Source organism: Alternaria metachromatica (genome assembly GCF_023757995.1).
Source record: "Alternaria metachromatica strain BMP 0045 chromosome Unknown scaffold_57, whole genome shotgun sequence".
In the NCBI taxonomy this organism is placed as follows: domain Eukaryota; kingdom Fungi; phylum Ascomycota; class Dothideomycetes; order Pleosporales; family Pleosporaceae; genus Alternaria; species Alternaria metachromatica.
This window is the reverse complement of record NW_026055548.1, coordinates 27,297-51,517: the sequence shown is the minus strand read 5'-3', so window position 1 is coordinate 51,517 and position 24,221 is coordinate 27,297. Positions and strand designations below refer to the sequence as shown.

The 24,221-nt window shown below is 53.7% G+C and overlaps 8 protein-coding genes across 8 annotated transcripts; 4 read left to right on the top strand and 4 right to left on the bottom strand.

The window, feature by feature from the left end:
* Nucleotides 1-87: 87 nt before the first annotated feature.
* On the top strand, nt 88-1,087 carry J4E83_010965 (uncharacterized protein; the record flags this gene model as incomplete). Its single annotated transcript, XM_049337843.1, has 3 exons — nt 88-298; nt 372-722; nt 792-1,087. 3 exons carry the CDS (start codon nt 88-90, stop codon nt 1,085-1,087), a joined length of 858 nt encoding a protein of 285 aa, XP_049183053.1.
* A 356-nt stretch (nt 1,088-1,443) lies between these two features.
* Nucleotides 1,444-2,670, bottom strand: J4E83_010964 (uncharacterized protein; the record flags this gene model as incomplete). Its single annotated transcript, XM_049337842.1, has 3 exons — nt 1,444-1,472; nt 1,818-2,154; nt 2,209-2,670. The coding sequence occupies 3 exons, from the start codon at nt 2,668-2,670 to the stop codon at nt 1,444-1,446; spliced, it is 828 nt and encodes a 275-aa protein (XP_049183052.1).
* Nucleotides 2,671-3,497: 827 nt separating this feature from the next.
* On the top strand, nt 3,498-4,681 carry J4E83_010963 (uncharacterized protein; the record flags this gene model as incomplete). Its single annotated transcript, XM_049337841.1, has 2 exons — nt 3,498-3,506; nt 3,548-4,681. The coding sequence occupies 2 exons, from the start codon at nt 3,498-3,500 to the stop codon at nt 4,679-4,681; spliced, it is 1,143 nt and encodes a 380-aa protein (XP_049183051.1).
* A 1,614-nt stretch (nt 4,682-6,295) lies between these two features.
* J4E83_010962 (uncharacterized protein) lies at nt 6,296-7,387 on the top strand (the record flags this gene model as incomplete). The annotated part of the gene is made up of 1 exon (XM_049337840.1): nt 6,296-7,387. One exon carries the CDS (start codon nt 6,296-6,298, stop codon nt 7,385-7,387), a length of 1,092 nt encoding a protein of 363 aa, XP_049183050.1.
* Nucleotides 7,388-8,984: 1,597 nt separating this feature from the next.
* J4E83_010961 (uncharacterized protein) lies at nt 8,985-10,261 on the bottom strand (the record flags this gene model as incomplete). The annotated part of the gene is made up of 2 exons (XM_049337839.1): nt 8,985-9,886; nt 10,114-10,261. The coding sequence occupies 2 exons, from the start codon at nt 10,259-10,261 to the stop codon at nt 8,985-8,987; spliced, it is 1,050 nt and encodes a 349-aa protein (XP_049183049.1).
* Nucleotides 10,262-13,149: 2,888 nt separating this feature from the next.
* Nucleotides 13,150-14,264, bottom strand: J4E83_010960 (uncharacterized protein; the record flags this gene model as incomplete). Its single annotated transcript, XM_049337838.1, has 2 exons — nt 13,150-14,228; nt 14,258-14,264. The coding sequence occupies 2 exons, from the start codon at nt 14,262-14,264 to the stop codon at nt 13,150-13,152; spliced, it is 1,086 nt and encodes a 361-aa protein (XP_049183048.1).
* A 3,773-nt stretch (nt 14,265-18,037) lies between these two features.
* Nucleotides 18,038-18,689, bottom strand: J4E83_010959 (uncharacterized protein; the record flags this gene model as incomplete). The annotated part of the gene is made up of 3 exons (XM_049337837.1): nt 18,038-18,183; nt 18,234-18,361; nt 18,430-18,689. The coding sequence occupies 3 exons, from the start codon at nt 18,687-18,689 to the stop codon at nt 18,038-18,040; spliced, it is 534 nt and encodes a 177-aa protein (XP_049183047.1).
* Nucleotides 18,690-19,950: 1,261 nt separating this feature from the next.
* Nucleotides 19,951-23,805, top strand: J4E83_010958 (uncharacterized protein; the record flags this gene model as incomplete). Its single annotated transcript, XM_049337836.1, has 5 exons — nt 19,951-20,262; nt 20,435-21,770; nt 21,882-22,991; nt 23,037-23,323; nt 23,374-23,805. 5 exons carry the CDS (start codon nt 19,951-19,953, stop codon nt 23,803-23,805), a joined length of 3,477 nt encoding a protein of 1,158 aa, XP_049183046.1.
* Between the last annotated feature and the right edge of the window lie 416 nt (nt 23,806-24,221).

Below are 24,221 nucleotides of genomic sequence, written 5' to 3'. Positions count from 1 at the left end.
CCCTCCACCTACTTCCACCTGCCTCCCACCTTCCTTCATTCCTTGCCTCCCACGCCAAATCAACCTAACCACCACTCACTCAAAACCATGCGCTTCCTCACCACCATCTTCCTCCTAGTCGTCAGCCTCGCCGCTCTCGCAAGCGCGAACAACGATAAAAAGAGCGACGTGAGGAACTTCAGGGATGTCGTGAAAGATTGCGTCGTCGCGTGCAACTACGGTCCTCACTGCGCGCACTACTGCGAGTGCAAGGTGTACAAGCTTCTAGGCAAGAACATCAAGTGCAATAATGATCCAAGTATGTGAAACAGCTGATACCGTGCGGCAGCCATGGAGTGGGAGTTTGGATATTTTGCTAACACAGATTATAGCGTGCAAGAAGCCAGGGCCTAAAGGTTGCGAGAAGTACGAGCTCAGTGGCAAGGTTCGTCGAGACGAAGATACTTCTGCGGCTGTTGACCAAGCTGCGTCGGCGACTGTTGAGGAGTCTTCATCCGAGACCGCTACTCAGGTCGACCCCGGAACCATCAATTACAACCAAGACGCTCCCGAGGACTTTGTTCAGACTGCTGATGTCAACGGCGACGACAACACCTGCACAACACAAGGCTGCTCCGAGGCCTTGCCGTATTGCCTCAAGGCGTGCGGCTTTGGTCCCCATTGCGAGGGTTACTGCGCCTGCATGTTGCACTCGAACCCGAAGTCAATCTGCCGCCAACAAGGTACGTGATAACACTCTCTAGCTCAGCGAGAGCTTCATTTCTGTTCTATCTATACTAACTCTACCACAGGCTGCGTCGAGGCTCCTCAAGACTGCGATCAATGGGAGTTCACTGACCACGACATCGCTCTTGCTGGCCCTGAGACCGCCGACTATGAGAAACTCGCTGCCGCTGCCAACGCTCGGGAGGGAAGCGATGACGAAGACGTTAACAGCGAACACTGCAAAGCTTGCCGCGATGCCGGGTACGAATGCAGCAAGAAGTGCGGCGCCGGCGATATGATCTGCAAGGCTCTATGTCTGTGCGCGAGCACTGCGGAGGATAACTGCGGCAAGTGCAAGTCCGTCGACTGCCCACGCACTTAAGAGTGAGGAGTTGTCGGGTTTCGGTTTGAGCGATGATGGCAATTCTGACCAAGATGTTGGAAGCTGGATGAGACTGCGGGTTTTCGGGTTCACGTCCGAAACTGAAGGCGGCTCCTGGTCTTCCTTTCCCAAAAAGGATCACGATCTTCGTAGATCTGATATCTAATGACACGCTTCCTTCGTGGTCATGATCTCGTTTCACAACTGTGATGGGTGAAAATGCGCGCTCGTCCCAAGGCTGTCCGCGATAATGGTTGCGGTGGCAGTCAAGCCGGTTCTTCTCTGGATGGTTGGACAAGTTGAGCCCAAACGCGGAGCCATTTCGCGAAGTGAGGTCAATGTGACGTGCCCTTCTTTCACTTCATGGGCTTCCTCGCGTAGACGACTGTCCCAGGTAAGTACGCATGAGTCCGGTAACTCTTCAACTCCTTGCGCATCTGCGCCAGATGCAGTTGAGCTCGTGCAACAGACCACTGCATCATGTCAGCTTAACCCACCACACCAACCTCAGCAATACTCACACCGCCAACCTGCGTCAACAACCTCAACATAAACCCCTCAACCCCATCCATCAACCTCAGCTGATTCCACCTCCCAATATTCTTCAACTTCTTATCCGTCGGCCACCCATTCATCGGCCACTTATACTCCATAACCGTCACATCCACAAACCCGGCTCGTCGTATCCTCTCAGCGCTCTCCTCCCAAATCGTAAACGTCTTGCCGAAACGATCGCCCATCTCCACCACCACCTTGCCCCAGGTATGGTAGAAGTGATCTGGCCCCATTGACCCATCATCGGATGTAGGACATACGGAGTGCTCTACTATTTCTATCCAGCCGCCTGGTTTCGTGTGTTTGTAGGCTTGCTGGAAGAAGAAGTCCCAATCTGGGATGCAGCCGAAGAGCTCGCGGATGTGGATGAAGTCGAAGTGGTTGGGCGGGAAGGTCCATTCGAGCGAGACGTCGTCGATTTCGAAGTGGCAGTTTGGCGGGACCCATTCGGGTTGGATGGGGGAGAGGTCGGTTCCTGTTACTGTTGCTGAGGGGTATTGGTCTGCCATGTCCTATACGTATCTACATTAGCCTACTTCGGAAGAGGAAATGTCTGGGCAGCATACAATTGCCCATATGCCGGTTCCTGTGCCGCAATCTAATATCGTCTGTGGATTAACCAGCGGCGCAAGATGCAGCTTCTGGTCGAGCGTCAGGAGGTACATGTGGTGCGCGAAGTCCAGTATCTCTTTCGCCAGCTCATCATTCGGCCCCCAGTATGCGCCGTCGCGGTATGCGTGGTACTGCCGTCCATTCTCCATGCGGTGGTGGAGGATGGACGAGGCTAGCGAATCGGTCTCGTCGCCAAGGAGGCTGCCGCTGTCGAAGGCTGAGTCGGACGAGAAGCCAAGGCCATCGTCGTCGTCTACGGGGGAAGCTTCGGAGTCTTGTGGCGCTGCGTGGTGTACGGGGGCGTGTTGTTGTGGGTACGAGCTGGAGGAAGGCGCGTCGTCTCCTAGATGCACGGCGCTATCCTGCTGGTGCAAGCCGATGCCCTCGAAAGGCTTCGGGGAAGATGAAGACGCCATGGTGCTGTCGTGAGAGTGCGCGGCGGGGAGGAGGGGGAGATATCGACGCGACGCCCGGAAACGACGGGTTACATATTGGAGAGTTGGAGCCGATGCACTGGGAAGTTGCTGGACGCTGGCCGGCCGCTGACTCTCGTTTGGAGGCGTCTGTCAATGGGCGAGGGGTCTCTGGCAAAGTGGAGCATTGCACCGATGGCGCCGCGTTCGCGCAGCATCCCCGAGTAGATCCAGCGGATCGGTCGTCTGCTCCGGTCGCTGCCATTCGTTGATGCGCGTGTAATGCACGCGCAAAAGGAACGGTGCTGCATCGCCTGCATGGCTGTTAGAGGCGTCGGGGTAAGCGCGTGCTGGCGGCACTCTACCGACGTTGTACGAAGACTCTGGGTGTCCGAGGCAGTCAGGCCATTGGCGAGCCTGCCAACAACGTCAAAAAGGAGGGTGTCGATGAATGCATCTCGTGACTGCTGGACTGGCTCATTTGCGGGCCGCAAACGGCGTCATTCCCTTCATCGCCGTTGTCTAATCGGCCCTTTTGGCAGGCGGCACGGGTTGGAGAGGGTGGGCCAAGAGCACCTCTACAGTGGATACTCGAACTTTGTTGTAGAAGACGAAGAACAGTTTGAGAGTATGACCAAAGTCCATCGATGATCTCAGGCGACTTGACATGGAAAAACCAACTGCCGACGGCGAAGCCATTGCGGCGCAGCTCCCTTACCTGATTATTGGCTCTGGTAAGCGAAGGTGACGCCGCATACATGCTGCACCACACGGTCTGACCAGCTCGCAGGAACCGCTGGACTTGCACTCGCACAGGGGCTCCGCAAAGTATGTACACCGTCTGTGTAATGCAAAAGAGTAGCCTCATTCGAACAACTAGGCGAATATCCCGTGCGTCGTGTTCGAGAAGAACGCTGCCACGCATGGCGAGCGCGACTGGAACATGGGCCTTCACTGGGGCGCGCCAGTCCTGAAAAGCCTCATGCCAGATGGCTGGTGGGACCGCATCCAGAGCGTCCAGGTCGACCCGAATGTCCCCACGAAAGAGCAGGACACGTTGAAGTGGCTGCGAGGCGATACCGGAGCGCTGGTTGCAGCCATCACCTTCGGGCCTTTCTACCGCTTACGGAGGAGCAAGTTGCGCGACTTGTTAATGCAAGGCCTTGACATACACTTCGACAAGCGCTTATACGATGTCTCATACTCACCTGATGATGACTCAGTCACTGCCCATTTCGCCGACGGAACCTCGACGACGGGACGCATGCTGGTTGGCGCGGATGGAGCACGCTCTTCCACCAGGCAGATTCTACTTGGCAGAGAATTGGGCTCCATCAACCACATACCGTATGCGTGCACGTTTGTCCAGTGCAAGTTTACCGCCGAGCAAGCCCGCTTCTTGCGGTCATTCCACCCGCTGTATCTAGCATGTGCGCACCCGAATAATAACTTCGCCTTCTTCGGCATGCATGATGCGCCGGACGAAGATGACCCGGCTTCCTGGACCTTCTTCTACTATATCTCGTGGAGAAGTAGTTTGAAAGAGCAGGAAGCCACAAAGAACTGGACCGGTGCCCAGCGCCTGGCGCAACAAAAAGAATTCGCAAAAGAGTTCTGCGACCCATGGAGGAGTGCGTTTGCATGGACGCCAGACTGCACGCCGGTGTGGTATCTCGGACTCACCGACTGGGACCCGGGCATGGAAGGCCATCGCTGGGATAACCATCGCGGCTTAATTACTATGGTGGGCGATGCTGTGCATCCGATGACGTACCAGCGAGGTCAAGGCCTCAATCACTCTGTTACAGACGCTGGGAAGTTGTACGAAGCTATTACTAAGATTCAGGCTGGCGAGGACAGGAAAGCTGCGGTTGATGCGTTTGAAGAGGAGATGATTAGGCGTGGGGGTACGGAGGTTAGGGATGGCACGGCAAATACCATGATGCTTCATGACTGGGAACGCGTTAAGCAGAGTCCGCTGTTCACGAAGGGGATGAAGAAGACCGAGGCTTAGGGGTTGGTAGATTTGGTTCTCGCGTTATATCAATGCATCGCGTAGTAATGTACAGTAGCATGAATGAACAGATCTCTAGGCAGTCTCGTGATCGCCTCAATCTTAGCAGTTAATGTCCTGTGTCTAAATTGGACGCTGGTGTAATTAAGCCAAGAAGATACCCAGGAGTATAGCACAGTGGGCTGCCGATATGCCCGGGCATTAGAGCTGCTGACTGATGGTCGCGGGTTAGCGCGACAGTGCACATGCAGTACTCACGGTCCTCAGCTGTCTACGACCCAAGTTGGCGGACCATGCGAAGTCCCGCGTACAACAAGTGTTTCCAGATTGTAGATGGCGTTCCGACTCTACCAAACCGCGCCGAGTACCCTGACCTGCCTGTATTCAACAACACCGCTCTCCATTTGCCGAGCACACCCGAGGAACTAGCTCTCTTCGGCAGCGACGTGCACGTCGCAGACAACTCAGACGACGTCAACGAAGTCTACGATATTGTGCTCGTGGCTTGCAGGAAGAGTAATCATCGCAGAGAGAACAGCGGGTTTAGCGATACAGCGATTGAGTGGTACGAAAGAGTACAAGCCCTCTATCAATACTGGGAGCATTTGTACAACCGTCTGCCCGAGCCGCATGCAATGAAGGACGTCGAAACGGTTCTCCATGAGGACACATACACGCCAATCTGGATTCCATACAACTTGGGACACGTCACCTCCGCTCTCACAATTTTCAGTCAACTTGGCGACTGTCGAGGGTATCGTCGGATGTGTATGGATGCCATCGGTCATGTCCAGAAACTCGCAGGTCGGGCTATACGAGTCCTAATTCTTTTCGTGGGGATAGACGGTGCGACATCAGCGAACAGCTCTTAGGACGAGCTGCTTCAAGAGTTCCGCCTGGTATCCTTCCACCTAACGAGCGTTAATACTGCTAAGTTCGCTTCACTCTACCCATCCGTCTACACATTACGAGGGAGCCATAGCTGGGCTCATCTAGACGTCGCGGACCTTGCGGCAGAATGGAGCGCCTGTTTCTCCAGTGTCAACGTTACTCTCCGAGTCGTTCGGCACCCGAAGCAACACAGGTGGCTACATTGGGCGGATATTATATACAAACAGAAGATGGCCACCAGAGACGTCACTACTCGCCGTGTGCGTAGGCCGTTGTATGATGTGCTGTGCGTTGGACGAGGACCGCTGCTAGACAACATTGTGGCCCGTTTACACGATGAAAAGGTATGCGAAGTTTGCAACGGGAAGCCAGGGAAGTGTTGGAGCCGAGGACAAGATCGTTCTCGACACCTGCAGAGACACGATATCGCGCCGCTGAATCTATCGTGACTCTTCGCGATGATGGGGGTTGTTCTTTCTCATGAGCCGTGTCCCCCTCATCTGGTGTCCAGGGCTTCGGCGAGATGCCTCGGATAACATTGTCCCAACACCATGACGTCGGCCATCCTCGGTCCTAGCTGCGCGATGCGCGACAACGCTCGACATCTACTGTTATTCCATTCTTGATAGCTAACACTACGACCAATTCCTCGAATAGTGTACTGACCAGCTCAAATTACCTCACCCCGCCTTCCAGTGTTAGAGATCCCGCCCCCAAACGAAGATGACCTCCCCTTCCGAATTTCACGGCTGGCTAGGCCACGATAAGAATGCCGCACAGGGCAATATGACATGGTCGTCCTTCCAACCCAAGCCCTTCAACGCCATCGACATCGACATCAAAGTCTCCCATTGCGGCATCTGCGGCACCGACATCCACACCCTGCGATCTGGCTGGGGCGCAACCCACTATCCCGTATGCGTCGGCCACGAAATTGTCGGAAACGTCGTGCGTGTGGGAGATAAAGTCAAGGACCTGCGCTTAGGCGACAGAGTGGGCGTAGGCGCGCAGGCGTTCAGCTGCCTAAAGGACGACTGCGAGGAATGCAGCGCAGGCATTGAGCAGCATTGCCCGAAGATGGTGGGTACATACAATGCGAAGTACCCCGACGGAAGCTGGAGCATGGGCGGATATGCAGACTACGTCCGCGTCCCAGCGCATTTCGCGATCAAGATACCCGCTGGATTGAAGAGCGAAGAAGCGGCGCCTATGATGTGCGGCGGCATCACCGTCTATGCGCCGCTGAAGAACAACGGCGCGGGTCCAGGGAAGAAGGTAGGAATCGTAGGGCTGGGAGGTCTAGGCCATTTCGGCGTCTTGTTCGCGAAAGCACTCGGCTGCGAGAAAGTTGTAGCGATAAGCCGACGGAGAAACAAGGTCGACGACGCAAAAGCGATGGGTGCAACAGATTACATCGCGACATCTGAAGACGACAAGTGGGCGCGCAACCACAGCCGATCCCTCGACCTCATCATCAGCACAGTCTCCTCTCCAGACATGCCCCTCGAGTCATATCTCCGACTTCTGCGTACAGGCGGTTCATTCATCCAGGTCGGCGCGCCAGAAGACAAACTTCCTCAGATCGCTGCGTTCGGTCTTATCGGCAAAGGATGCAAGATTGGGGGCAGCCAGATTGGCAGTCCCAAGGAGATTGAGGAGATGCTTCAGTTTGCGGCTGACAAGGGGATTAAGCCGTGGGTGCAGAAGCGCAATATGAAGGATGCGAATAAGAGTGTGGTTGATATGGAGGAGGGACATGCACGCTATCGCTATGTTCTCGTGAATGCGGATCATGGGGATAGGGCGAAGATGTGACCGTGAGGCATGTTACCACGTTGATCTAATTCAACCAGTATTGTTCACATTTGACAGCCAGCAGAGCGATTCTGACATCAACGCAGTCAAGCGTAGTGCTTGACGTATCATATCCGCTTGCTCTTTTTGTTGTTTGTTCCCTAAACCAGATTGTCTCACAGGCGCCCGTCTTCTCAGACCCTTTCCCTTATCTCACACTCAACAGCCCATTTTCACAATGCGCAACAGAACTAGCCTCGCACCGCCCCTGCATTATCTCATTACTCGCAACGTGCAAGTGATACATCGCCTCCTGGCTCACATGCAAGCCGCACGCCTACCCATCAACCAAACCACCGCCCCTTCAACCACAATGCGCTCTTCCTCACTGGCTCGCATCAGAATCCCACCCAGGGTACCGAATCCGCCCCAACCCACCTCACCAAGCCGCGCAATAAAGCAATGCGCGCGACAATCCCTCTCTTATCTATACTACCTTCACACATATCTTATGTCTTGGTTTACGAAGACAAAGACAACGCCGAACGCATCCAAGCCGCCCACAGCATCCAAAGCACCCAAAGCGCACATCGCCGGCATGCACATCACACGCGATCAAGCGAAACGCCTCATGAAAGTCTGCACAACACTCGAAGACATGATTGGAAAACAAACCAAAGACATATATTGCATTCACGGCGCCTCGGAATCGTACGCGTCGTCCACGTTGAGACGCATCAAGAAACAACAAAAGGAAATCTTGAAGACGCTCGAGGATCTCATACATAGTTCCAAGGGCTACAAAGATGACGCAGCTTGCGTGGAAGAGTTTTACGATGCGCATTGCAGTATGAAGAGGATGGAGATGAGGTGTGAACACCAATCCAAATATCCCTGTAGGGATTGGAGGACTGCGGCGGAGGGGTATTGGCCGTTGATCGCGGGGCGGTATGGGCCGCTTTTGGAACTTGTTGCAATTCTGAAGCGGGAGATTGGGGATGCGATTAAAGACGAAAGAACATGGGATGGAGAAGCGGGCAAGCGGAGCCATCGCACGAGTCTTGGGTGCGTGGAATCGGCACTGAACCGCGGACCTCGAAACAAGCCCACGCCTGCGTCCGGGTACGTATCGCTCAAGGACAAACACGTCACCTTCTCTGAAACAGTGTTCTGGCGAAAGTTCAATAGCGCAGCCCCACCAGAGGAACTAGACAGACTGGCCTCAAATACAGGTCTTCGCAAAGAAGAGTTTACCACGAGCCTGGCTAGAAGGGGGCGCAGGTCAACGAAGAGCTTTAAGAAGAGGAAAGTGGAGAACAAGGGGTGGGATGCAATGTTCAAGACGGATTGGTGGAGTGTAGGGTTGGAGCCTTGGGGGCCGGCGAAAACTAATGAGGAAGAGGCGACGGAGGAGGATATAGAGAGATTAGAAAGAGAGTTCAATGAGGAGCTGATACAACAGCTAGCGACACAACCATGGTAGAGGGCTGGGGGTATGAGCATATGAGAAGATATCAACGAATAAGAGGTGTATCAAGGGGGAAGAACACGAGGTATGATGAACAGGCTCATTTTGCACATCCGTCCATTTATCTCCAACGTCCGCGGAGAACTACCACTAAGTACGACTATACTCAAGATACAATAAGTCCAGTGTCCACATGACAATCCACCCGACAGCAACAAGACAGATTGCTCGTAAAACTTTGTAGTAGAACAGAGATACCCAGTACCACTTTGGAACATCTTTCCAGCTCCTGCGCCGCCAGACCACACTGAAACAGCTAGTCCCACCCTCTCTATCACGCCGATTCTGTATATCCCAGAGACGCATGGAATACTCGAAGTCCTCGCCATACTGAAGCCAAGGCTCGGGTATAATACCGAAGCGTCGTTCAACCCGCGTATCCTGGGGAACATTGTACCAGCGAAGACTGATGTGCCTGATACTAGACCGATTTGTCGTCTCGCACAACTTGTCGTATTCTGGAATAGTATGTGCTCCTGGGGCCAGGATATCCCGACACAGGGCCTTGTGCGCGTCGCAGTACCGGTTGTACATGGCAAGTTGCGACCTGTAAGTCCGCGGCCACTCGTGGCTAAAGATAACGATGACGGTGGTAATCCAGGACCAGTGCCAGGGAATGAAATTTGGTAGCCTGGTGGTACCTGCCGTGGGGTCTAGTGGTGGGAGACGGAGTACGATCTTTGAATTCTTTGATGAATCGCGAGCGGACGTGAGGATGCGTATGTTGAGGGTGGTGAGGAGAGACTGGAATCGGATGTATTCTTCGGATACGCATTTCTTTGCTTCGTACTTCCATTCCTTGCGGATGAGGTGACATGTTTGCAGGAGACCGGAGTATGAGGCGAAAGAGGTGTTGACTGGCGAGATGTGGTTGTAGATATTGATGCGAACCTCGGCTGGCAGAGCTAGGAAGGCGGTTGTGGGCATGAGGAAGCTTGACCGTGTGTAGTAGCTCTCGTGGTTGCTACGATCGAGTGGGCTGTTGAGAGAACCTTCGAGTACTTAGTAACTACCTGATAAGCGTGGAGGGCTAGTGCACGGATGAGGCAAAACCGCGAGGGCAACTGCCAGTCCAAGTGCTCAAAACATTCCCAAAGGCAGCTCAAGAGCCCAAGTGAATAGCATTGTGCCTGTGCTGGGATACAACCGGGAAATGAATACAGCAAAGCTGGCGATGGGTGAGTTGTTCAAGAAGCTTTCAGCCGCTCTGGCTGCCTACGCTGAACCTTAGTGTATACCTTGGTCGGCTTGTTGAACCAGTAGTTGTGCGTCTCCCATTCCTTCTCTGGTTCGAGGAGCTCAAGGTCGAACTCGCGTAGAAGTTGCAGTATCACCTTGTACGTCTCGCACAACGAGATCTGTAACATCGTCAGGAAGCTTCAATATACTCGTAAGCTCCCACTCACATTCTTCCCGATACATGTTCGCGATCCACCACCAAACTTCGATTCGGGTTAGTAGCCGGACATAGAAGCTGGAAATGTAACTAGTACCTGTAACATATACCTCTCCATCCTTGCAGCGTCTAAACCAAGCCATCGTTCAGGTACAAACTCATCCGCATCGTCGCCGAAGACGCTCTTATCGCGCTGTACCACCGCTGCGTTCATACCAACTCAAGTGCTAGGAGGAAACCATTCGCCAGCGATCACGCGGCCCCCTTTAGGTACGTGACGTAGTAGTATCATACCCACGCTTAGGTAGAGTCGCATACCCTCCTTGCAGCAAGCCATTAGGTATAGCAGTCCAACTGCCTCGTGATACTGAATGATTAGGCCAAGTTGTCCGGCTTGCGCAGCTTCGTCTATCTCGGCGGTAAGTTTAGCGTAAGCGGAAGAGGTACGCATCAAATAGTAGAGGATAGCAGTAACAGCAGCTGCGGTAGTGTCAGAGCCGGCGATGCTAGTAAGTGTTAGTGCGCGAGTGAAGCCGCAAGAGAGAAGAACCTACAAAGCTCCATAAACTTCGGCCTTTACCTCAACCATTCCAAAATCCTTCTCGGTACCCTTCTAGTGCATAACGTTAAAGAAGCTTTGTAGCATGTCTTCGCAGTCATCGGCTTCGCCGCGCTTGATGCGGCCTGTCCGCTCCGTGACGCATGCTTCAGATGTCTCTTCGATGTATTTCAGAGCTTTAAGTGCCTTAAATACGCGTAGTATCATAGCGCCGCTAATAAGTACAATTGGTCGTAAGTACGCTAGCGAAGCGCAGGCAACAGCGATAAAAGGAATCAGTAGGTCCAAGGTATAGATGTAGCCGCCATAGTCATGAGCGTTCTTCACAAAGCCAAACATGCGACTAAAGAATAGTTGTCCAATGACGTCGAAGGCGTACCTAGATTCCAAGTCAGTTCTCGCATATATGAGGTTTACTGTATAATGTCTTACCATTGAACCCAAGTCGACATGTCAAGCGTACTGCCTTTCGTTGCACCCTCGCTTAGCTTGTCGACAAGCATCTGTACACATTTGTCGACACTTTCCTCCATCCGCAGTATATTGTACATGGAATAGAGAGAGTTCACGATCCTGCGCCTCTCGGCGTGTTGACGCTCGTCGAGGTTCGTAAAGGCATCTGGGTATCTTGACCAGGTTGATCGGAATGGGAGGTAGAAGTCGGTCTGTACGACGTCAGCATCAGTGGCGCCTCTCAGAATCAATTGCGTACCTTGGTGAACCCTGTATGTGTTGCATATATGGTCTTGATTGCTTCAGGGTCCGCTATCGCAACCTCATTCGGGGCTATCCGAACGATGGGTCCTATGCTGGTCAATACCGCGAAAAGCTTGGCGAGTAGGGCAGTAGCTTCATACCAAATCGCTCATGAAGCCTTCGTTGTGTCTCCTCCGAGTTTCCTCGTGCAACATCGAAGATGTGCCAGAACCGCGTGATCGAAGCAAAGAACGGCCCGGGGTGTTTGGCTAGCGGGTCTATATGTCTGGCATAGAAGACCCATATTAGCAGGTAAGTAAGAAGGGAGATCACAATGAGAGCCACGAGAGGCATTGACTGGGTAGAGAGCAGCAGCTGTTGAGACATATTAGAAAAGCCTTGAGATAAGGACGACGTGATCAGCCCCAGGTAACTCTGGAGAGCATGTGGTGCGTCCTCTGGCGCTTTATCCTGTAGGTTCCCAGGATCTGATCATACCAGGCTGACTCAGAGGACCTGTAGACAACCAGGTGTGTACACGGCTCCAAGTTTCTTGGCCGACACCGGGGCTGAGACCATTACTGCGGTGGCATTCGCGCTTCTACGTCGCTCCAGCACATCAACATCGTCGCCTGCTGCAGATCGTTCCACAATTACAATCGCATTGGTTGCGTAGCGAGATAAGAACTACTACTGTGCAGAGCGGTGGAACAGTCCCCCAGGCTGGGAGTCCGCATCGTCCTGTTCTGAACCTGTTCACTAAATCAAGTTAGGCCTCTCAAGGTTTCAGGCGTAAGAATAATCGTATCGACGAGGTAAGTGGCGCATCCTTTGCTCTTGTAATGGACCGTGATTGCTGAAGTCGACTCCACCAACATTGGGGGTGGCTTCTGACATCAGCAGCACTCAGCGGCAGACTTTGTCACCATCGTATCCGAGAGACCTGTATGGTAGAAGTCGTTTTCTAGCTAGACCAGGCATCCGGAAGCGACATCAAAAAGATCTGGTGAGCCTTCCAGGTGGAGACGCGGTCGCGCCATCCAACAGATCATCGTAGCATGGGTAAGCCGGCACGGCACGGCTCTGCGACCGGGAAGGATGTTGCAGGCCGATGCAGCTTCCGGAAACCGAGATACGGCATAGATATCAGTGGGCGGCACGATGTGATGTGATGTGATGTGATGTGATGTTTGAAGGTGCACGACAGCTGCCCAGCCCTGGAGGTGGGCAGCAGGCGTCGCTGTATTGCTAACCGAATTCGGTCTCGGCCCCACATAACACGTCGTCATTGAGCGAGCTCGCGGTGCTTGAGCTTACCCGGCAAGCGCGAACAGTTGGCGCAGTACATACTACATAGATACAACTTTATGTTTATCTACATCTTTACTCAAATGAACCCCATGCGGGGGAGATGCAATGCTTAGCACAAGTACAGCCATAAACGTCGCCTCTTATCCCTGCCAACGCGTCACTCGTCACATCACCTACCACGCATCGCCATACAACTCTCTATACTCCTCACGAACGCGTGTTCATGCTGCCTCCGCGATACTACGTCTCGTCATTGTGTAGAGCCAGTCTCAATCGCCTCACGCTTCCAACACTTACGGCCCATGATCAAGGCTGGTTGCGGATTCCGCTGCGTGCCGAGGAACATGCGCACCGTGTTCATGACCGGAAAGAGTTGTTAAAGGGATGTTGTCTGATGGCTGTGGCGCAGTGTCGGAGGAGGCAGAGCTACCCGCGCCATCCGATGGATGTTGAGGATCACGCGTAACCACTGACGCTCCAATGCCGGAGTCGCCGGTTGACGGTGTCGAAGTGCCAGATGATGAGTTTGGTGAGGTACGTCCCTGTTCACCCGCACCATCTGGATCGAGTGGTCCATCACCCCCATTTCTTGTCACCAACCACTCGGTAAAGACTTTGAATAGCTGCCACGCCGCCTGTAAGAGCACCAAGTCGGCGATCACGATTGAAAGGACCAGATCACCTGTGGACTTCAACTGCGGCACCTGGCAATAGTATTGCTGCCTGATGACCGAGGGAACAACCCCAAGAGGACCACTGGTCGAGCGCTGGGCGTCGAAGGGAACGCGCTCCGGGCCGAATCGATCGGTTGACAGGTATTCTTGTATAGTGGTAAAGTTCGCCGTAAAATACTCAAGTGCTGTTTCATTGGCGAGGATGTTTGGCGTCTCGACCTGTCCCAAGTCCGCGAGGACAGTCGAGTAGGCTGCTTTGGCTAGCATGTCAACCGGTACCCAGATGTTGGGATATACGCTTCGCCCGTTGAGGTCGCCAAGAGTGGTCGAATTCTCGTTGCCACTGCCCGGCCATATATTCTTGAAGCCTATGCCGTTGTTCCTGGCCACGATGAAGCGGTAGTTGGGGGTGAAGAAGTCTATGTTGGCGATATCGTCTACTGATTCAGTAGGCATGAGATACACTAGGCCCTTCTCGATGGGATGTTGGCCCATATTGAGCTTCTTCTTGCGATACTGTTGCATGAACCAGGTTGTATAGCCCCAGTAGTTGGACATGAGCGACTCGCCCCACCACAGACTCGCGCGCGTCTGCTTGTTATGGGTGAGGAATTCTCTACCCGAGGAGCGACCCTTCATCCGCGAGAGCGTTGTCGGTGACGGAACGTGGTTGTACGTTTGCGTCAGGTTGAAAAAGACTGTACCTAACGGATTGGAGATCTGGCACGTGGCATACGTTCGGACTGCAGTGTTCCATCCGGCGTAACGAATCTGGTTGGTCGCTTCGTCCAAGGCTTGGAACTGGATCCCAATCGAGACAATAGAACAATTCTCCAAGATGTTGTTCTGATATGTCAACGACGGCAGTTCGGTTACCTGCGTGTCTTGCTCCGTCCAGACAGCTGTGAGTGTGTATGAGAGAGCCGTCTGGTTCGTGAAGAAGGATTCGTGCCTTGAGAGGTCTGCGGGCATGCACTTGGGTTGTATCCTATACGTACGGGTACAAAGTCAGATCAGGCAGATAAGTGGGGTCAAGTGTAAGTCAAGTATGTTGAAGACATAGCAACTTTGGTTCAGGATGTAACGTACTTGTTGGTGAGGATGTTCCAGGATGGCCAACCATTTTGTGATCGCTGAACGATGGTCGCATTGGGGTCAAATGTTGTTTCAAAGACTAGGTCAAAACCACTAATAGCGACGTTGATGTATGTGAAGAGTACCGTCAAGCAGAGTCCGCCAACAACAACGACTGGTGTATACCACCGGTACGGATAGGGTCGTACCATAGGGTAAGCAAAGCGTGCCTGATGGGGCTGTGGCATCGTTCGTGAATAGTGTGATTCGAGTCTTGAGGGAGTTTGAAACATGGTGGCGACAAGTCGGTGCTGAGACATGGTTTAAATATACCAAACACTTAGTCCATAGAGAAAACCTGGGTCAAGTAGCTCGGTCCAAAGCGACAAGAAGCCGCGCAGGTACATGCGGCAGCATGAGGCGTCAAGAGCGACATTGTCTGTATCCACTCACCGGACGCCCAAGGTTGACAGATGAGGCGAAGCTGTTTGTTCACGATGATATTTTCGTAGGATAAGTGGAGGTCTTCATGTACATCGGAATCTCTTCACGCTGTGTAACACCAAACGGGTGGCTGGGCCAATCAAGCGGGCCACTAGACGACAATGACACATGCTTGTCGTACAAGACCACGACATCCTGACCGGCCGAGGTGGCCTTGATCATCGGAATTTGAATTCCCATGACGCGTCGACGAAATGCCTTGTCTTCGCTATGCTGAATTGGCCGTTGCCAAGTCAGAAGGCTGTGCCCGAGAAAACCTTGGAAGATACTCAGGGAAAGCGAAGCCGGTGAAAAGCATCGCGATGTACACCGGAAGTGGGGAATGGAGAAAATCGAAGAAGTGGAGGCTGACGGCAAGCAAATCTTGGAAGGATTGAGGTAAACATGTAAGGTGGCATGACATGCCATTGCATACCGTGACGTGTCAACTCTCCGTGATAGACAAACATTACTATGATACTCGCTCCAGAAGGACGCCTGAAGCTGCAGAGACTACAACAAAACCCTCAACAACGAAAAATGCGCCTTCGACTCAAAATGCGGCCTCGCTGTGGTTCGGACTGGTGACCCCGGCTTGTACGACGGCACTAGACAAGTACCCAGGCAACTGCACTGCCATCTCCCCACGACAGATTTCGAGCATACCGCCATCATGCCACATTGCTCCGTGGTGACAACATTACTCACTGCGGGTCCGTCCACCCGTCCTCCCTCCCGACCATCTTCTCAATCTCCTTAACCACCTCCTTCAACGGCTTCAAAATCCTCCTCTGATAAACCACCACAATACACTCAACATCCCACATCTCCAACTCCCCATTCTTAGCACCCTTGTATTTCCCCAACAGCCCAAGCCCCTCCGCAACATCCCCAACAGGCCCCTGCGCAGACCTAAACTTCTGCACCGCGCGCGACCCATCTTGATAAATGCTCTGGCTCTTCATTACAAACAACTCGATAGCTTTGTTCCGCTCGATCAGCGACATCAACCCCAAGTCATGAAATCCCTCCACTTGTGCGTCGATATGCGACTTGACGGCTTTTAGCAGAGTCAGCGTTTGGTTGGCGTCAGAGCGTGTCATGACGGTGCCGTAGATGTTTGTTACTTGGCGGGCAAGCCGTTTTTGTAGCTGGAGATGATGTTTCTTCGATGCTAGAGTCTCGAAGTCGGGTTCGGAGTCGTAGGCGAAGTCGGTTTGGGGTGCGGTGGCGTTGGCCATGCGGCCTTTGAGGTAGAAGGATGTGAAGCCTGGCATTGTGGGTGGATTATGAGTTGAGGTTTGGGTGGTGTGGTGGTTGATGGATGAAAGTGGTTTGGTGGTTGAGGAGGGTAAAGAGAGTGAACGTTTGGTGAGGCTCAGAGACCGAGCCGTTATATAGATTGAGGCGAGCGTTAGTGGCAAGTATTGAGGTTCTGGTTCCTGGTTGTTGCTTGCATGCAGCAGTGAGTTTGCGCTGTGCATGAACGACCGCGTACTTCGAGGTCACAGTGGTTTCCACTTCACAAGGAGTGAAAGTTATGAGATGGGGAATGAACGCAAAGATCTAGGTTGATCTTCTGGGCTTCGCGCTCGAACTTCAAGTCTTCGCGGGATACTTTAGGTGTGTACATTAGTGGGTTGGTAAGTCGATAACGGTGGTTTACCAGGGCTGTTTGTCGGATCGGTCGTCTCCATACTGAACCACGGTAGCCAAGGAGATCTAGGTTGATGAGGATATATGGTACTGCGTAGAGTCAACGCTTACTATGGTAGTCAAAATTAAAGAGCAATGTATACCTAGGATATCATCATAATACATTATCATTGTGTCCTCTCGACGTTGTCTACAATACCAGCACGTACGACTCCAGCCTTGCTGCCGCAGAGCGAACAGTCTTATCCCACGATGAGGATGGTGACCGCGAGAACCGCAGCCATACGGACGCCCGTTGCCGGTTCAATGGCGGCGATAATGCTGATTGCAAGGACGCTTGCTGCCAGGCTATACTTTATGACAGGGTCAGATGCTGCGTAAGGACATCCACGTGTATGGCACTTTGTAGCAACGTCGTCTACTGTCCAGTCGGCTGTAAGAGATGGGACAGTTTGGTGGCGGGGGTAGGCTAGACTCAGTGCATGGAGTCTTTGCAGTCTGCGCCTGGATGCGCGCATGGCGATGCATTTACAAGCGGCTGTAGAGAAGTGGACTGTCTTCATGTTGGAATCGAGGAGTTTTGGAGTTGTCGTTGTGGGTGCTTGAAATTTGAATCGAGTGCTGTGGACGGTATGAAAGACTAGACAAAAGAAGCAAATGTTAATGTAGGCTGTTCACAGTGCAACTTGGCAGTATGGTGTACCTGAACGCCGAGGAGGGTGCATACACAATGTTTGGTAGTATTTGGAGAGACGTATCAGGCCGTGATACCTGTAATCCCACTCGGTATCGTTGCTAGCAGGTCAACTTGAGGCGTGGAAGGATGATGGTTCGACGTCACAATGTACAAAGTAAAAGAGTGGCGCATCTTGTCATTCTGGATCGAATGAAAGTTGAATGTATTGATGAGAAGCCCCAAGCAGCAAAACAATGCCGGGATAAGTGTCGCGAACGATTGCTCTCCTTTCTCGGTGAGGCCCAAGAAGCCCAATCTAAGTCCAGTCATACTTGCCCTTATTACCAACCTTAGGCTGTCGCTGTCGACCCATGGGGGATGCAATCTCAAGTCAAATACTGATACTCCTCAGGCCAATATGCTTGCTATAGTTGGTCAAATGAACTGAAACGGCTCAAGAGCCGCCTGGGAGCGAACGTGGAACAATCCTGGTGCGTTGAGAGGCCGCTTTCGCCATGTTATCCAGTTCTCTCAAGGCGTCATCCAAAAGGTGCATGCAGCGGTACAGAAATCCAGGAGTGTACTATCGAAGCCGATCCTCTGTCCGAGAAGTCAGCTTTATGGGCCCGTGACCATCTTGTTCAACTTTTCCAACTCACGCATTTTGTTCAGCTCGTCCAGGATCAACTGGAGCTCGTCTTCGTCCATGTTCAGCGAGGGAATGAGGGTGGTGGCCTCTTCTGCGGTATCCGGAGTAAGCGTTCCTAGCATGCTTGTCAGCACCATATCCATGCTCTTCCGATATTTGTATTACCCAGCAGCGCCTTCTCGACAACAGAGATCTCGGGGTGCGCATCGAAGAGGGCAGCGATCGAGTGCAGACTGTCTTCCTCCTTGTAGCGGGCGAAGTTGTCTAGGTAGTCGAGGAACTGTGTGATGGTTCTGTTACAGTCAGCCCTGGCTCTTTCCTTGGCGCTCCCCATCTATCGTGTCTTCTCGAGGCGACTCACATGCTGTCGTTGTATATCCTATCGCGTAGAGGGTTGTTCTCGGGGTCCTTCTTCTTCCGGGCCTCGTGGACGGCTGTGACGACGGCGCGCGCTTCGGAGACGGAGAGGGCGTGGACGTCTTCAAAGTCGCCCAGCTTGATCTCAGAGCCCATCTCCTCCTCTTGCTGCACCGGGGGCTTCGGGCGCGAAACTAGCCTCGGGGCCTTGAACACGGGTGGCTCCTGCCTCTGGGGCGGCGCATGTTCTCCCTCTCCTTCCATGGCGAAGGCGTGTAAGGGTATGTGGTAGGCTGGTAAACGACGGTAGGCAAAGGTATAGACGCGGTCGGTGAGTTGTGATGGTCTTTGTTGGATAAGCGCAGGTTCTTCGGGCGGTGCGCGAGCTCGGTCCTGCTAGTAAAAGCGGCGGAGCTAGAGTGAGAGCGGGTGAGAGCGAGTGAGACTTGTAGGACGGCAGTGACGACGGGCGTGCCTTCCAACCACGAACAACAGCCTCATCAGATGGAAGTCGCGACTGTCGAGATCTCTATGCCAAGACTGTCCGAAGCGCTAGCAGCACCCATGAACCTTGAAACGAACAGCCTTCCCCGCCCGGCGCGCTGACTTTCATCGGCCTGCAGACGGCCTGCAGTGCGTTATGCTCCAGGAATAGCCTGCCATGTACCGAGGATGCTGAGGGAAATATCTCGTGTGTGCGCTGGACGTATAATATCTTGTGTAACGTCTTCACAACCCACCAGCTAGCCGCATGCGCACCGGCAGCGCTGAACAAGTGCATAATGGCATACTAATGCCGGCTCTCTTAGAGGGCTAAAATAAGCTCAAGGGGTCCCAAGGCGCCGATGCTGCTGCCGGCCATCTGCCTGTACATCGCAATCAGCGTGCACCAAAGCGGCTAGCGCCGTCTGCACCATGCAGTCCACTCCTCGAACATTGACCACAGCCGCAGTGACACAGGAACAACCACCAGCCTCACACCCCAAGCCGCCTCCTGCGAATTTTCCGCCAAGCGACCACTGATTGCGCTTTTGCGAGTTGCATGTCCGGTGCTGCTGCCTCTTGTTACTTGCCTTGCCCGCCCTGACCGCGTTTCATCCACCGCTCAGGGTCCTCGTCCTATGCCCCCCATAGCACGCCGGGCCTAATTCACCACACGCCTGCTCCTCCGCGGCGACCGCATGCCGTCCGAGTTGCTTTTGCGCCCATTGTACATAGCATCCCTTACACCCAGCCCAGCCCGCCCTGCCAGACGCCGCGCATTGCTAGACAGAGCGCGCTCGCCAACGCATCGCCGCCCTTCTACCCTTGGTCACCTCCCCGGGTAGATCCACCGCGACTCGACACCCCTCGTCCGCGGCACCTCCTACCAACGCCGCAGCTCATCCGACAAACGTACTCTGACAAACCCGTCCCTGCCACCTCTCGCCTCCCTGTCGCGCGCCCCTCCCACCTCGGCTACGCCACGCACCCGTTCCGGACCCTGCATCGAAGTGGAGGATTGTCGAAGCTGGCGTAACTGGACATGGGAACACCGGCGGAGGGACCGCCTCCGATGGATCACCAGGGCGCCCAGTCACAGTACAACTACGACCCGCGCAACAATGGCCTCTCCAGACGCGCCACCGACGAGGCCGCATCCTCGTCAACCAGTCTTGCGCCCTACGACCGCACCAACTACCCCCCGCGATCGTCGACCGACCCGGGGGACCAGAACCAGCCCGTCGCCAAACCCAAGCGAAGCGGGAAGATATGTGGAAAGTGTGGGGAAGGCCTGACTGGACAATTTGTGCGAGCCTTGGGCGACACCTACCATTTGGAATGCTTTACTTGTCACGTAAGACACCCATGTTGTTTTCTGGATTGGAGGAGTTGGGCGCACGCACGTCTCTTGATCTCTAGCGACGCGAGCGCGCGCATCGCTGTCCTGGATGGACTGCTCCCAATTGTCTCGAGCGCGATAATTCTCTACATAGCATCTCTGATCACAGTGCTGACCTGCCTTCTAGGACTGCGGTAAAATCGTTGCCTCCAAGTTTTTCCCCGTACCCGACAAGCCACCCGGCCAGTACCCCCTCTGCGAAACAGACTATTTCCGACGTCTCGATCTGCTCTGCTTCGAGTGCGGGCAAGCCTTGCGCGGCTCCTACATCACAGCGCTAGACCGGAAATACCACATCGAGCACTTTACCTGTTCCGTGTGCCCTACCGTTTTCGGCGCCTCGGACAGCTACTACGAGCACGAGGGCAGCGTCTACTGTCACTACCACTACTCCACCAAATTCGCCCAGCGGTGTAACGGCTGTCAGACATCGATTTTGAAGCAGTTCGTCGAGATCTTCCGAAATGGACAGAACCAGCATTGGCATCCGGAATGCTACATGATTCACAAGTACTGGAATGTCAGGCTTCATTCCACAGGCCAACCTGTCATTGAGCGATTGCAGGATGCCGATGGCGACGCGACAGATGAGGTGCGCGAGAGCGTCCGCCAACAGGAGGAAGAGATCGAAGCCAAGGTCAACTGGATCTGGAAGACTCTTTCGGCTTTCGAGGAAAAGTCAGCGACCTGCATCTCCGACATGCTCCTGCACGTCAGTAACGGTGCTTACGTCGACGGTGTCATGGCAGCCAAAAAGTTTATTGTGCACGTCGAACTGCTTTTCGCGGCCGCCGACGCGCTCGATGCGCAATTGATCGTCAGGACACCCAAGGGATTGACCTATTCGCGCGAATCAAAGCTACTTTGTAAGAAAGTGGTAGCCTTCTTCGCGCTTCTTACCCAGTCCCAGGGTACTGGCGTGCGACGACTGGGTGTGACCCAAGAATTGCTGTCCCTGGTTACTGGCTTAGCCCACTACCTGAAGCTCCTCATCCGCATATGTCTGCAGGGTTCTCTAAAATTAGAGCGCGAGACCCGGAGCTCCACCGGTTTGACCAACTTCCTTACCCAAGTAAACTCACTCGATGCGCGGTTGGAGGACGAGGCCCAAAGAGACCAGGCGGCTGAGTCCGCGCGGCTTGTCCCAAGATGGGCTGACGCATGTCCAATATGCGATGCCCAGGTCGAAGACAAGTGTTTACACCTAAACAACATGTCGTACAATTACAGCTGTATGGTATGCCGCGGCTGCAATGCCGACTTGCGCCATAGCCCTCAGAGCGCCTATTGGAGTAAATCGAAGCGAAGCATCTTTTGCCCGGCATGTGCAGCAGCGCAGCCAGACGCTGAGAACGGTTTCGAGCAGGTCACCAAGCTGCGTCAGTATGTGCACCTACTAAACGTGGCGCATGCACGTCTTATGGCGACCCTACGATCCAGTGGCGCATTGCCACACACTTCAGGTAAGAATAACTCTCCGTAACAGATCACCTCGTCACCACTCATCTTGACACTCCGACTCAGATTTCTGGAGCCGCTTCCGAGATTACATTCGTCCCACTAATGACTTGTAGATGATCCCAACCTGGCAGGCTATGATTCCACACAGGGACATCGCCTTGGGGATGACCCGCCGCATTTGCGACCGGACACACGATCAAAGTCGTATGGAGGGACATCAGCAACAGACAGTCAAAACAGCAACAACGCCGCCTACGAGCAATCCATGTCTGACATCAAGCGCCTACGATCGACACGACTTGACAAGCACCTATCCAACACGATGAAACGTGCGCGCGCATCACGAATCATTGACGGTCCAGAGGGTCTTGAAGGAGAAGGACAAATGCGAGGAGGAATGCAAATCGTTCAGGAACGTGAGCTAGGGGGCGACGCCGACGCTGTAACACTCGCTGTGAACTCTCTCGCTTTAGACGACATTGCTCGCATGGCTGCGTTGGAGCAGCAACGAGAGCAACGTCCAAACGCATTCCGCGCTGGTGGAAGCGCACTACTGGGACGAGAAGATCAACCGAAGCTGCAGAATGGCCATCGTCGCGACTTCTCTGGCGCCCAAGATCTACAACAGATGACCGAAGGTCGCTCGCGAACCTACTTTTCGGAGCTCTCGCCTCTTGAGTACTTCAAGCTGAAGGGCCTTGCAGTACTCCAGCTTGGCCTCTTGCTCGATGACAATCAGTACAACCAGGGCGATTTGCTCGATCTCATCGAGTCGAAGAAAAACAACTTCTGGGGCAAGATCGGGTTCGGCAAAGCGTTCAAGGCCGACAAAAGCAAGCCGAAGAAGGGCGTTACAGGAGTCGAGAAGCCAGTTTCCGACAAAGCAACTTTCCGACAGTCGCTTGAGTACCTCGTGGAAAAGTATGGTGATGAGTGCACGGAAGGTGTAGGACCGGGCGCTCTCAAAGTTCCAGCTCTGCTTCAGGATTGTATCACTGCGATGAGAAGTATGGACATGTCCATCGAGGGTGTGTTCAGGAAGAACGGCAACCTCAAAGCTCTACGCGAACTCGAGGAAGAGATTGACGCTCACGGTGTTCAGAAGGTCGACCTGAATACCAAGAACCCGGTCATACTCGCCAATCTCCTAAAGCGCTTCCTCAGGTTGATGCCTGAGCCGGTATTGACCTTGAAGCTATACAGGCTGTTCATGGTGGCTAATGGTAAGTCGCTCCATTCTACCAGTCGTGCTTGACTAACAGTAGCAGACATTGAGGATGAGGCACAAAGAAAGAAGGTCTTGCATCTCGTGCTTTGCCTGCTGCCCAAGGCCCACCGCGACACAATGGAAGTTCTGTTCTGCTTCCTGAACTGGGTTTCATCGTTCCATACTGTGGACGAAGAAACAGGCAACAAGATGGACACCTGGAACATCGCCACCGTTATGGCTCCCAACATTTTGCGAGAGAGCAACGACAAAGAAGTCAAGAGCGTGGATCAAGGCGCGGTCAAGGTCGTGTTTGATCTCATCGAAAACAACGATGAGTTCTCGGAGGTATGTTGCTCCGCCATACTACCAATCCACTTTCATACTAACGTCAACAGGTACCTCCCGAGATCATGGAACTACTAAGCGATGAAGTGTCCGACATGAGCGCGAAGGAGATCATGCGCCAATGGGAGCAGCGGGGGAAGAATCCTCTGTCAGCTCCTACGCCATCACCCAGGGACCAAACCGGCACGGCTTCCAGGAAAGATCAGCGCAATTCGCCTCAAGTTACGACGGCGGACAACAACCCCTCGGCTCAAGCTGGCGAAGCTTCCGTTCGCCAGATCCCCGGCGGGGGTGCTCAACCTATGGGCAGCAATCAGCACAGCCCCACACCAGGGTACGACCGAAATACACCCAACCCTGCATTCGCCCAAAATCCTCAAGCTTCTTCCGACGGCCACCGCACTGCATCGCCTCATCGGCACAGCTACCGCTCGCCCGGCTTCCAAAAACATACACAGATTGGCACCGCGGGCGCTGGATGAGACACGACTACTCTCTTTTTGGAACCCTCCCGGAGTACAAGGCGTTGATTGCATGTCACCATCTATGCATGGCTTGAGCGAAAAGCATTCAATGAGCGGCGAATTCTATTCTATACCCCTGGCCAGAGTCTACGTTATGACATCTAGACTGGCCAGTCCATCTTCTCACGCATCGGCTTGGCATAAGTTTGACGAACCTGTTTGATTGCATTGTAGGCATCCTGCGCTTGCGCGATGCGTACTGGAAGGAACAACATTTTTTGCTGCAGCATTGGTATGGGCGTTTTCTGGGTAATCACATTGTGCCATATACGATCTTGGCATTGTTTACTGGTGGCGCGATCATGCGCGTGCGAGTGCGGAGTGCTTGTAGAGGTGGTGTTTGAGAGTGTGAAGAGTACTAGGGATTGGGATGG